At 40.0% G+C, this 14,943-nt stretch overlaps 1 protein-coding gene across 7 annotated transcripts in view; it reads left to right on the top strand.

The window, feature by feature from the left end:
- f (espin protein forked) overlaps nt 1–14,943 on the top strand; it is a 438,384-nt gene that overhangs the window by 348,484 nt on the left and 74,957 nt on the right. For all 7 annotated transcript variants that reach the window (XM_083132567.1, XM_083132569.1, XM_083132566.1 and 4 more), the window contains one exon: nt 2,349–2,531. In XM_083132567.1, the coding sequence (XP_082988693.1) occupies nt 2,349–2,531 (183 nt within the window). The remainder of the gene's footprint in view (nt 1–2,348; nt 2,532–14,943) is intronic.

The raw sequence follows: 14,943 nt of genomic DNA, 5'->3' as shown, positions 1-14,943 counted from the left end.
GGTACTTTTCGGTGAAGAAGGTTGAAACACTGCATACCCACAACATGAGCCAAGATGTGCCCGCCATATTGTGTGTTACAGAAGCGAGGAAAGGAATATAAAAAATCACTCTGTATGTGAAAAAATGCGTTTGTTTTCGTGTAAAAAGCATAATGTCACCTTGAACTATGTTCCGCAATACACAATTGGTAAGTACGAACCATGCGAAACACAAAATATCCTATTTTAATGTGTCTCCGATCTATGAAACTGTTACCCAATCATTTTGTTCATTCTATGATGTGAGTACACTTTGAAGCAAGTAAATATTTTCGTTATATATTTCCTGAACTGCTTATACTTCTGGACTACTGGCATAATCATTAAATAAGCTCATTATCTCCATTTCTCTCCCTCTCTTTCCATTTCATCCATCTGTGCCTCTTTCTCCCCCTCGCTTACTCTCTCATATCCTTCCTCACTCTCTCCTCCCTCCCCTCCCCAGGGTGTCAACCAGTCTGAAAAAGTCAAGGAAATGTCAGGGAAATTTACTGTGTTTCTGGAAAAATCAAATTTCTGTTCTTGTAATGCACTGATAGCACGTTTTTGAACAGAGGAAAACGGAATAAAGAATAAATTTATATATTTTTTTTTTTTTTTTGTGGATAAACTATACAGGGTGGACCAAAGAAGGTAACCGAAATGTAGATCCGTTGTATTATGTGTTCGGTTACCTTTTTCTGGACCACCCTGTACTTCATTTCGATACACTGAGTTTTACTTGTAGTTAGAGTGGAAATTGTGTATTAAATACTCTAGGAAAAGGGGCCATGTTTTGAACCATGTAGAAATCTGTAACTTTTGGCACTTTCTTGGGGGTTGTGTTTGTGTTACGAGTAATACATATGTTACTAAATTTTAGTAATGTTATATATCTTTTATTAATGCTGTAATTGCTATGATTTTTCAATTAAAAATAATTATTTTCTAACCCATAAAAGTTAACCCCCTTCAGTAAAAACAATAGACAATTTCTGTCCAGTTTCACTTCTCATTATTACCTTTTACTGTACATATGAAGTTTATATTCTAAAAGAAAACTTGGTTAAGTTGAGATTCTAAGTCTAGCTAAAATATGGACTTTCTCGCACACATGTTTAATTACGAGTACATGAAATGTCCAAATGACTTGGTCTGGAAATATCAGGAAATTTTGTTTTTACAAAATTGAACACCCTACCCTACTCCCTCCTAGTTCCTGTTTTCTTTCTTTCTTTCTTTTTTTCTCTATCTTTTCACTCGCTCGTTGCCTTTTTTGTTTTGTCTTCACCATATCTTGCATTTCTCGCAATTTATACCTTACTTCATACGAAATTTAATGCATCCCTTTCTATACACTGTGCTTTCATTTAAAATAATATTTTTAGTGGAGTGCAAAAATAAGCTATAGTCATTTTTCATTTCCTTTTGGTTTGGCAATAATTTTCGCTTTTTTAATCCTTTTTAGAGTTAATTTTTTCCCTTTAAAATCCTGTCTCTAATTATCATACTTAGTTTGTACAAAAACACTTGTACTTCATAAATAAAAAGTAACATCAGTAAAAAATGTACTTAAACATATAATACAGAGCATTCCCCGACATTCGCTACGAGACTCGGCGGAAAGCGGCCCGGCATCAGCGCTTGTCTTTGCCGGTGAACGGGTCAGCTACAGTCGCTAGAGTCGGCTATTAAAATTACAGTTTTCATATTGTGCACTAACCTTGACTACACAAGGTGTTGAAAATGATGTCCCTCTGCTGCAACACATTCCTGGCATTTCCAAGGAAATTGGCATTTACTGAAATTCTCCCGATTTCTCGTACAACATACTCTATTTTAACTCACGGATGGTGTGCGGATTGTCTTTGTATCCTTTATTTCCCCATTTTTCTTTCCACTTTTATTCAGAACGGACCCTGTTACTCTAAACTTTTTTACGATGTTTAATATAAGCGACTGTCGCGGATCCATTCACCGGGAAAGACAAGCGCTGATGCGGGCCGCTTGCCGCCGAGTTTCGTAGCGAATGTCAGGGAATGCTCTGTATAACCATGCCAGGGACGTCCATGCTAATGACAAATTCAATGTATATATTTTTTTATGTCTTATTTTTAGGCATTTTTAATTATATTTGGTGTGCTATAAAAGGTTTTACACCCAGAATATGGGAACATTTTTAGAATTATTCCACAAAGCTTAGTAAAGAGATTTTAAATCGTCCCTTAATCGTTGACTCTGCCATACATGCATACTTGAGCTAACACTAGCATTTATGGTAATTCCAAAATCCTTATACATTGAACTGATAGCGGTGGTTCTGCTTCCAGGTACAGGAGCAAGGTGTTGACCCCAACCTCCGAGACGGCGACGGAGCGACGCCCTTGCACTTCGCCGCCAGCCGAGGCCACACGGACACCGTGAGATGGCTGCTCAAGCACGGCGCCAAGATAGTCCTGGACAAATACGGGAAGAGCCCCATCAACGACGCTGCAGAGAATGAACAGATGGAGGTAAGTCTCGGGATATTTATAACATTTTGGCACCTATACTCAATCCCCGGTATCTGTGGAGCAAGACCGAGCATGGCAGCAGAGAAGGGGGGAAATCGAGTGGGCTGAGCGAAGCAGTGCCGCCACAAACGTGGGTGGGAATAAATAACTGGGTTGTTGTATTCGTCAATGACACTCAACCTTCAGCCAATGGGCGCAGGTGTCATTCTGCTCGTCTACTCCACGTGGAGTCTCAGTCACATGACTACTGATACACTGTTGCCGTACTTTGCAACTTCAATGTTAACACCGTGCGAAGATGGTTGTGCGCGGAGGGACAAGGTGGCGTAGAGTAGATGTGTGGCAACACTGTGCGTTGAATTTGATTGTTGCAGCTGGTGGCGCGCTCCGTCGACTTCAAAGCCAGCCGGTCGTTAACGTAGCTAGCGCGTCGACTATACACGCTGCTGCGAATGGTGGTAACTGAACTCGTCCCCCCTCCACGCAATCCCGTTCACAATCTCGCGTCACTGTTTGCGTAGAGACTTGTTTTCGACCGCTTGCTTCCAGAGAGACTTACGGATGGCCACAAAACACGGATATTCGATTATCGGATATGATATCCGTTTCGGATACACGGATAATCCGGATAGAACAGATATGATGAAGGATATGTTGAAAATCTGTACAGTGAAATACGAAAATCTGGATAATTTTGATCTTCTTCTTGAGGCACTACAACTTTATGTAATGAAAGTTTTGGCCTTGTCAGTATAATCTCTCCACTTTTTTCCTATTTTGGATGCTCTTCGTCCAGTTCTTTACTTTCATGTCTTCCAAATTTTTAATTATTTCATCTTTCCATCGTTTCTTTGGCCTACCTAAGGCTCGTGTTCCGAGTGGGTTCCATTTATGTATTTCTTTTACTAATCTTTCATCACACATTCTATTTATGTGCCCAAACGAATTTGAAATCAGGAAAGAAAATCATCCTATATCCGGATAAAATTGTTATTATCCGCGGGATTTGGCCATCCCTAGCCCCACACGGGCTACCCTTTGATTTGGTCCCTGCCGACATTCTATTATTGTCATTATTAATAGTTTTGTTACCATGGTACTTCACTTTCACTTCTGTATCAAAAACACTTGTAAACTATAAAATAATAGACACATCTGATTAAAAATTATTCATTAAACTTCGTTTCTGTTTACAAGCGCCACTTGCACTATGCATTTCGCCACACAACACTAATACCGTCCACGCACCAAAGGAAAAGAAACCGACACTACATTGCGGTAGCCACACTGGCCGCGAACTGAACAACAAGGATGTTGATTTCAACCGTCAGCATCCCTCCACTTGATCTTCAATATTCACACTCGTTTCTTCAAGGAACAATTGTTTATATTCGAGCACTGTCCCATGACCTCCCACGTCCAACGTTTAGACATACAAATTAAAATGTACCATATTTTCGCATATATAACGCGCACGTGTTATCCACAAGGATACTATGGTGCGTGTTATACATGGAATAATTCCGACAGCTACGTGAAACCGTGTGTAAATGGATATTTTACACGATTTTTCACATTTCATGGGAACGTTTTGCATCACCGAGGGAAGTGGAGCGGTTTTGGCGGACATTGAGCGAGCACCTACCGTCACACAAGAGCCGTAACATCGGTATTTCAATTACTTCATCAGAAATCGTTTCCAACGTATGAAACGGTCACGAACAACCGTAGGCCGTGAGAGCTACAAATTAAAACACTAGTTTAAAGGCACAATGAAGGATTAATTTTAGGTTTAGGCAGAAGAGCGTGCTGAAGAGCGCGAAATTTGGAAAAATAACACCCTGTCCATACACGAACAATTTCATCAATTTATTGACATTAAAATTATCATCATCGCCGCAAGTAGTCTGGGACTTTGTCCACCAGCGACCACCATAGATGAACAGCAGAGGAAATGCCTGTTTCTGGAGTAGACGGTGGTGCACTCATCAGTTAAGGACTGCAGCGGTCCATGTTTGATTTAGCAGAAAGCGTGCAGATATGGCTCGTTAAGTAATGCACGTTTATTGGCACCAACGGCGAATGAAAGAGAAAGTGCAGCTTCCGAGAGATACAAGTCCTGACGCCAAAAGTAAAATGTAGCAGTGCTCGATTTGAGGGGGGGATTCGTTGTCACCATGTTAAACCATAGGGGCATCCTCGCAGCTAACTCCAGGGCTTGACCAAACATCCCTCCAGCTAACATTTTCCACTTCAAGAGCTGAAATGTAGTATGTACTCTTGAATATACCAAAGCAGGGTGGCAACTCACCGGGAATTCCGAGAATTATGCATGAATTTTTCTCCGTAGACGTGAAAAATTGCATAATCCAAATCCCATTAAATTTATATATATATATTTATAAATGCCCTGAGGCGAGTTTAGCTTTTATTTCTGTCGAGGAAGGAAAATAAAGCTGTGTGGGAAATAAAACAGAATACTCTCAATCCATTTACTTTGTTAGTGTACTTTGCAGAACTTAAAAGAGTGCTTTACTAGTTGAAACTGGGAACAAACGCTACAGTGAAACGGGAAGAAAAATGTACCAGCATTCGGTAGGGACGTGGTAAATGAGCGGACAGTGCAACGGTGGTTGAACAAATTCAACAACGGAGATGGATCCCTCCAGGACGCACCACAAGTCATGAGCCACTCAAGGCGGCTATTGAGGCCGATAATGGCCGAACATGTGTGGCATTGTGAGAAGCATTCAACTGCAGTACGGAAAGAACTCCACCACCTTGAAGGTGTTGGCGAATGTGCTTTGGTTCTTCTGCTCCAAGACAACGTAAGGCCTCATGTTGCTACGGTCATCCCTGGCATCATTATCCGACTTCGTTGGGAAACAGTAATGTAGCCGCTATATTAACCCGGACATTGCACCTTCAGATTATAATTTATTCCATTCGTTAGGTTAATCATCTGGGGGCGGGGAGAGGGAGGCGGGGGCTGTTCCGAACCTTCGACGAGGGGAACCACGGACTGGACAACTTCTTTGGTTCACGTTCTTGTGAATTCTACCACAATGGGATCCGTGATCTTCCCGAATGTTGGAGACAGGATGTTGCTGCTGATCGGGACTATTTCTCATTGTCCACGTAGAGGGAGATTATTTCCGTATCATCTTTATCTGTTATGCATTTGAAGCTTCGGAACGAGTCACAACTCTCGAAGCAGCCAATCAACTAACCGAGCCTCTGACGTCATCTCAACCTAGAGCATATTGCTAAGCTCCTTGCTCAGGCTCTACACGCCCACTAGGCTCGCTAGACAGACTCGCTCAGTCCGCTAGAGATGTTCCGTAAGTAATTCGACTCTACGCCTTACTTCATGTTCTGGCCTTCTTATTGCAGGGGATAAATCCGACAGAACTTTAAGTACCCAATACAGTAAACCCTCGGTAACACGAATCCAAAGGGACCGAAAAATCCAGAGTTCGTGTTAAAAAAATTCGTGCTAACCGGGGACTCAAATTTTATTGTTGCAATACAGTTCTTTCTACACATTGACCATTTACAGTACGTATTATGTATGCCATCATAGAAAACATTACTACAGTACTACAGTAATTAACTTTGAAAAAAGTACTCATAGATCATTTTCTGGTGAAAAATTCCTGTATATTTCGCTGTCGCAGACGGGAACGCAAATGCCTGGTAACTTCATGGCCAACTGTACTCATAGCTTCCGTAAAACTAGCGGTCAATTCGGATCAAACTCCTACTGGCTACGATTTAAAGAATAGAGAAACACATCTGAACACACAACTGAATTTGTTGGTTCAATACGTGTAAGCTCTTGTTGACGCTATGATTGTGATTGTCGAGCAATTGCACCCAAGTTTTAATCTTGATGTTACTCGGACTGGCTATGTTTTAAAGAATAGAAAAACACATTTGAACACATTGTTGATCTGAATCTGTTGGTTACAACACTGTATAAGTTGATTGTTGACAAGATGATAGAGATTGTTGAGATATTTCTTACATACTGTTACAAACAGTATTTGTTGTTTGTTTTTTTGTTTCTTTTTTGTGATTGTGTATGATTTTGTATGCTTGGGTTTCTTCCATGGTTCTGTGTAGTTTATAAGAGCCAATAAGGTTTGAACTTTCAGCCCTCCCCCATGCGACGCGGGAGGAAGTATAAATATGGCCTGTGTCAGAGGACAGGGAGAGTCAAGGAATATAGAGATTAGGTAAAGCCATCCGAAGATTGCCGATCTTGCACGAACGCGTGACGTCACCGTAGAAGCAGTGAGCTCGGCTGTAGCAGAAGGCCCCTAGCATTTATATGGGAGATTCAGAGAGCGATAGTATATTATTACTTTTAGGAGGGGGAAAATAATAATTGTCATCCTCCAAGATGGTATTGAGGCATCCTTTTAATGATTAGTAACATAATTGAAAACGTGCTACTTTTAAAAGGGGGCAAAGTACATATGAAAAAATGTATTTTGAAAATCCATATTCCTGAAACTTTCTGACCGATGCGCTACAAAGAAAGTTGCGTGTTCTCCTTTAGAATTTCGTCATTTTATAAATCGTAATATAATTTTAACAAAAACGTGGCATGCTAAGGAAGAATTAGAGAGTTTAAAAAAATAATTGATTAATAGACTTAATTTATTTTACTTCGCTTATCTGTCACATATGGCTAATCGCAAAGATGAGGATGCGTGATGATATGATGAAATTGAAGAAAGGAAAGTAGACCCATGCCCGGGCGGGGATTCGAACCTGGGGGCACTTGGCATCGTAAAGCGTTGTGCTAACCACTTCGCCACGGAGGTCAGCATTACAAGAAATAAACAGAAATTGGCATCCATGTTTTAATATGCGAGAAACATTTGCGAGGAGGTTATTGAAGTAACAAATAATTATTACAAGACGTTGTGATGAAAATTATTAATATATCTGAAATATCGAGAGTTGACCTTGCAGTCTCTAAATGTACTTTTAGGGTTACGTAAAACCTTTACTCAAAATTGCTAGTGTAAATTTATAATCTATTAAAATTTAAAACTTATTCCTGTTCGAAAAGAGAAACTGCCAAGTCAAATTAATATTTCGTAGAAATACATATATTTGTGTTTCATGAGGCCAAGAGAGTATTTGGAGGGGACGCTGGCTTGGGAAGGCTATAGCCCCGGATATCGATCTGCGAAAGGGCTTCCAGTGGGAAAACATTCCTATGAAATAGTCCAGAAGAAGGGGCGAAATGATTTTTTTTAAATGGCTCAAGAATACAAAGATATAAGTGGATATTTGACATGCTTAGTCTATAACTTACAACTGAAGTCGTACGTGTGTGTGTGGGGGGGGGGGCTACGTGAGGTAACACAGTGGAATATGATTCACAATACTAAAATTATAATAAATATGTGGGAACAATAGAAATCAAAATATGTTGTAGCTAGTGACAGCGCAATAGTAAAGATGGAGGGGTAAATCATATTTTCCCGGGGCAATCATTTTTATTATTCCGTTACATACGACACAAAAATGCATATTTTGGCTAAAAGAGCATTCATTCATTTATTTATTTTGTCGTTTTACTGGGGGCAGATAAGAGAGAGAGAGAAATTGTCGAACGAGAATTGGGGGGGGGGGCGTTCCTGCCCCCCCCCCCCGTAGTGTGGTCACTGCCTATGGCTATGCTGGAGAAGAATGCACCAATTAATACGCTATTAAATAAAACAGATACTTTTAAAACTTTTAATCAAATTATTTGTGAACTATGATTTACATTTAGAGAGAGCACATACCTGTTTAATTTAATTTGGATGAGTTAACTTCTGAAGCCTGCCATTTCCAAGCCTTCTTCCGGTGTAACTACGCTGCCCTTTGAGCCAAAGCTGCTGCGTTCAGGTGGCGGAACGAGCAGAATACTAATTAAAACAAATATGTGACAAATATATATAAAAAAACAACGTGTTGAAGCTATTGACGGCGCCAAAGAAAAGACAGAAGAAGAAGAACGTGGATAGTGCAATTATATTTTACGGGAAGCAGCAGGCACGTATCCAGGAATTCCTTTCTGGGCGGCGGCTGAACACCATTTTTTAAAGGGGTATCACAATTGTATGTTTAAGGCCAGTGGTGGCAATTGGGTTCCAAAATGTGTCCGGGGGGGGGGGGGGTGGACAAGGAGACAAGCATTAAGAGGCCATAGTGTGATAGTGTGGAGGCAAAAGAATGGGGAGCAACTATCTCCTAAATCGTCGCCACTGTTTAAGGCTGTCATTATAATCAGAACGTGAAATCGGGACATTTTCTACAACTCAGCTCCTCTGTTTCCATGCATTAACATTGTGTGCCGGAACCATCTCAGTATGTGTGTTTGTCCATTTCTTCTCATCAGGCATCAAAACATCTATGTACCAGAAGTATTTTTACGAAGGTGTTACACATGCACGGAATGCACAATCCACTCGACAACGCGAGATTCAAACTGCGTGCTGGGAACTGGAATCAGACAGTTCACGAATATTTCTCTCTCATTCGAGCGTGAACACCACTAATGTGTCTTGTCCTCCCATGTTTGCAGCTCTTATAAAAGCCGAAACCCACCAAATTGTTCATATTCATGCCTAAGCACTCGCAAGTGTCCAAAATTGTCTGTTGAGTGTGTGTCGAACCCAGTAGCCTTAAACAAAAGTATTTTTTATGCCATGAAATTCTCGGACTGCATACACAAAATTTGATCCTGGCACAACCAAATCATCACTGAAAACTTTGATTTTCAGTTGATCTGTGCAGCTTATTTCTGTTTTTAATAAATCGCTCCAATGCCCAGCCCGATACTGCCGAAATATTCACTTTAGAGAGAGAGACCTTTGATCTCTTCGTCTTTCAACCCGAACTACTCGTAGTACTACTCGAAGTTCCGCTGTCGTCAATGTCTTTAGCTTTGGGACCGAACTGGAACTAATGGTAGACTTCGTTACTTTACGGTATTTAGTCCATTTCATTTTCGAATCACTAGATCTTATAAAGCAATCAATGGACACTGACTGATCACTAATCGACTGTATGAATTGTCACACTTACCTCTGAAGTCTCCACCTATTCTGTTGTACAGATCAACCGGGAAATTGAAGCCGCGTATTAATATCCTCATTATATTCTAGAACGTTTCGCAGATAAAACGATTCGTAAATATTGCCAGTAGTTCGACTCCTTCTCTTTTTCAAGAACGTTCCCTCTTTCCAGAGATTAAAAAATTACAATGAATCCGAATCGCCCTACCTGCGGCGCTACCTTTCTTGTGCACCTTCCAAATGCTGACAAGTCTCTTCTACATAGTGTTCAAGTTTGCTACGACAACACCGAAAGCGTAAGAAAAGTTTACGTGCAATATTATCAACAACAGGGTTATAGAACATTCTCCGTCTTGCCTTGATAAGTATTTCTATCCTAAAATTATCGTCACATTATTCAAGAAGACAAAAACCTAATTTTATCTAGTGTAAAATGAAAACTTTCCTGGTGGGGGGAGTCCACGAGTTACGATCCCCACCTTGGATACGCGCTATAAACAATAACAGGGTCCGTAGAACATTCTCCGTCTTGCCTCGATAATTATTTATCTCCTTAAATTATCGTCACATTATTGAAGAAGACAAAAAACTAATTTTATCTCGTGTAAACTGAAAAATTTCCTGGGGGAGGGGGCTCGAGACACCTGATGCACACCTTGGATACGCACTATTAACAATAACAGGGTTATAGAACATTCTCCGTCTTGTCTCGATAATTATTCCTCTCCTTAAATTATCGTCACATTATTCAAGAAGTCAAAAACCTAATTTTATCAGTGTAAACTGAAACATTTCCTTGGGGAGCGGGGTTGGGGGGGGGGGGGCTCGAACCACCTGATCCCTACCTTGCATACGCGCTATAAACAATAACAGGGTCCGTAGAACATTCTCCGTCTTGCCTCGATAATTATTTATCTCCTTAAATTATCGTCACATTATTGAAGAAGACAAAAAACTAATTTTATCTCGTGTAAACTGAAAAATTTCCTGGGGGAGGGGGCTCGAGACACCTGATGCACACCTTGGATACGCACTATTAACAATAACAGGGTTATAGAACATTCTCCGTCTTGTCTCGATAATTATTCCTCCCCTTAAATTATCGTCACATTATTCAAGAAGTCAAAACCTATTTTATCAGTGTAAACTGAAACATTTCCTTGGGGAGCGGGGTGGGGGGGGGGGCTCGAACCACCTGATCCCTACCTTGGATACGCGCTATTAACAATAACAGGCTTATAGAACATTCTCCGTCTTGCCTAGATAATTATCTCTCTCAAATTATCACCATATTATTCAAGAAGCCAAAAACCTAATTTTATCTAGCGTAAACTGAAAATTTTCTGAAGGGGGTTTGAGCCCCCTGATTCCCACCTTGGATACGAGCTGTTACCAATAACAGGGTTATAGAATATTCTCAGTCTTTCCTCGATAATTATTTCTCTCCTTAAATTAACGTCACATTATTTTATTTGACACGACAAGAAACAAAAAATCTCATTTTGTCTAGTGTAAACCGAAAATTTCGGGGGCTTGAGCCCCCTAAGCCCCCCCCTTGGATACGTGCCTGGGAAGTAGTCACGTTTATTACACCCTTACATTTACATACACTATTATAAAGTTCTGCTTTTAGATCTCGCACAATGCCTTTTTCACAAAAATGGGCAATCTCGCATTTTTTTTATATCAACCAAGCTGTGATATTTTAGATTTCTTGCGTTAGTTTTCTGATAATAGATTTCACAGCTTTCCATAGCATTTAGGCATGATTTCAGTTGACAAGAACAAAATAATCTTATTTCAAAACATAGAGCAAAAAGAAATCCAACGCGCTTAAGTTAAAACTCCCTTACATTGGAAGCCTGGAGAGAACAAAACAGGGGTTCCTTCGTAACACGATTTCTTGAAAACCATTTTACACAATTGAATCAACTTTGTGGTAAATTGATTAGAAAGGATGAATCTTAACAGTAAAAGTTGTAACTTTTCCCTTGCTACTATATTTTAGAAGATATTCGTTGTCAAATTTCTCAATATTTGCATAAGGAACCAGCCTTTTCCGTGCCGAGTGCTTCGATGATGACGTCATGCATCCACGGACAACTGCGCATACGATGTGCGCCGCCGAACGAGCACCCCCTAGGGAGAGTGTGTTTTTGAACTGGATAGCAGAAGGGAGAGCGATCTTCGGGCTCCAGGGGCCTCCCTTGAGAAAAAGCATCCCGAGGCAGTTCTGCCGATGCTCAGCTTTCCACTTGGCAGTTCTGCCGTGGGGCTCACGTTAGAGGAATGTAAATAATGTAACTTAGATAATTATTGGAAGAATCCGAACCTTGTTTTGTTAAATTGTAAATAAATGTATAAAGCCCATTTCTGCGAGTTTTCAGCAATCACCCTGCAACGTTAATTCAGTAAGTTCTTGCCTGTGATAGATTCTTTGGTTCCGAGCGCTCTGGTGAGGAAAGGGATGGGAACCCAGGACTAACGAGCCTATTTAGTTGTTTATTGGGGTTCTCCTGCCAGAAGCGGCCCGGTAAGGGTGGAGTGTTGCGGAACAATACCTAGCAGAGGAACGACAGAGGAACAACTGGAAAAAATTATGAAAAACTTTGAAAGTTCCTGTTAAATTAGATCTAATGACGCAACGGACTAAAAAACAGTTCGTAATTCGTGGTAACCGAAATTCGCGTTAACAGATAAAACTTTCTATAAGATATAATACATCCCTGCGGGGACCAACATTTTGTTCATGTTAACCGAGTGTTCGTCTTAAGCGAGTTTGTGTTAACGAGGGTTTACTGTAATTGCATTTAAAATTCCTTTGAGAGAAAGGAAAGAAAATTGGAGAAATTCTGTCAGTATAACGTAAATAAAAAGTAGGAAAAGCGAATAATGAAGAGATCCGCAACACCCATTGTGCAAAGGACATTATTGACGCACTTAAAAACCGACCGCCGCTCACTTATTTTCCATAGTGTACCAGCATCCGGTCTCTTCCGAAAGAGAGAGTTTTCTATTGGCAGAACAAACACATCGCCCAGGCGTTTCTAGCAACTCCTTCCTCCTTTCAAATTTCTGGTGACTGTAGAAATAAGTTTCCCTCGCTTGCGTCGCAAATATTACAGACCCATGGCACTTCAATCAGGCGAATGTATGACAAATAGAAGTGTAAAACTGTAGAGCTGATTGGAGAGAGATATTTCAGAACTTTCTCTATCCAAATAACGATATTCATCAGTTATAATATTATAGAATATAAGTAGGTTGAGACGATTTCATTTTGAACAGATACCGATTTCCAACGATACCTATAAAATTGTAATAATTAAACTAACTCTCTATCCTTCTTAAACCCGAAGGTTTATGGCTGCAGCAACACAAGTCTTCCATCTGTCATTATCCTGAGGTAGATCAATCTAATCTTTTCCAACCTTTTAGGTCCATCTCAACGTTATCCCTCCATCTTCGTTTTGGCCTTCCTACAGGTCTCTTACCATCAGGTTTCCCAACAAGAATCCTGTAACTCTTCTTTCCTCTCCCATTCGTCCACATGACCTGCCCACCTAAGTCTTCTTGATTTAATTATTCTAATAATATCTGGAGAGGAATACAAATTATGCATTTCTAAGTTATGTTACCTGTCTCCTTATTCCTTTTAGGTCCAAATATTTTTCTAAGGATTGTAATACTATTTCAAAGTTATTCAAAATACAGATTAATATTATACTGTTTGAATATCCCTCTCTAATTGTCTGCATCAACTTACCAGGATTTTTCCTTTAATTATTTGAGAATTACATCAAAATATTATATTAGCTACATGCTACGTTATCATAGTTTTTCACTCAGAACTAGTGCAAAATATTTTAAAAACTTCTATTTTGCGTAATGTCAAGGATAATTCTACAGTGTTTTGGAAAGAGCACAAGTCACAAACGGTGATTTTCTTTTGCTGTGATCTAAGTCTTACTGAATCACCCGATTGTCTGCCTCACTATGTGCTAGTATAAGCTTTAAGAATACTGGCAATAGTTAAAGCTCGATGAACGTAATCCAATAATAAAGATAAGAGAGGTTATGAAATCAATAGAGATTTTTCAATAAACATGTACAAACAAAATATAAATCGTGGATAGAAAATAAGTGAAGAAGATACTATATTATGATACACGACAAGGAATAGTTCTAAACATACAAAGATAATAAAAGTATACATGAGGTATTCCATACTTGCAACTAGTAGCGTACGCAGGATTTCATCAAGGGAAGGTTATTTTTAAAACGTTCTCCATATTTACATTACCGTAGTTTTATTATACTTTAATAAATTAATAATACTCATAATTAATTAATGATACTTATGATTAATTAATTAGTTTAACTACTACTAACACTACTAATGCAGCTGCTGTTACTACTAATATCACTACTACTATTAAGTAGTAGAGAAAGCAATAGAACGAAATTACTTTCTAGTCTACGGTTATTTGTGCTTGATAGGTGAGACATTTTAAGTGTGAAGAAAATCCATAAAAACAAGCAAATATATTAAAATAAAGAGAAATAATCAAAGTATGGAAGTCATTCAAGGAGCCGCGGAGGTCTAGTCTGCAGGGCGTCTCGCAACCAGGCAGGAGATCCGGGTTCGATTACCGGAAATGGTTGGAAATTTTCCGGCCTTGTCCTCCGCATAAAGTGGCTCCAGGGCTCACCCAACATCATATCAATGGGTACCTGAGAGCAAACCTGGGGGTTAAAGGCTGCCGGAGCATGATGCTGATCATATCACTTCCAGAATGGCGGAGATCGAGAATGTGTGGGGCCCCACCCCTACATGGCGGCACGGTGCTATATGCATTGAGAAATTTACATTAGGCCTATCTTTACCTATGAAACTCACCCAGGATGATGATGATGATGCGCGATGTAAATTCCACTAAGTCTATTCTTGCGTTCAAAAGTAAGTTTAGAGACATTCCAACACATTTATCACTTCTAGGCGATTCACAAAGCACTTCTTCAACATTATTTAGTGATGTGGATGTACAGAGCATTCCCTGACAATCGCTACGAGACTCCGCGGCAAGCGGCCGGCGTCAGAGCTTGTCTTTCCCGGTGAACAGGGTCCGCGACAGTCGCACGCTACAGTCTGTTTCTTTCGCTCTCCCTACCTTCGTTCTCTTTACCATTCTGTTGACGTTGCAGACTGACGCCAGTATAATTCTCCCTCGGAACTCGTTGTGTCGTGTCCGTGTGTTGAAGATTGAAGATTGTGGTTTAATATGGCACCACAAAAGTTTACATTACAACAAAGGATTTATCTTGTCGAG

This window comes from Lepisma saccharinum, chromosome 12 (assembly GCF_977018435.1).
Source record: "Lepisma saccharinum chromosome 12, izLepSacc3.1, whole genome shotgun sequence".
NCBI classification, from domain to species: Eukaryota; Metazoa; Arthropoda; class Insecta; order Zygentoma; family Lepismatidae; genus Lepisma; species Lepisma saccharinum.
The sequence above is the reverse complement of the archived record's forward strand: the minus strand, read 5'-3'. Positions and strand labels throughout refer to the sequence as shown.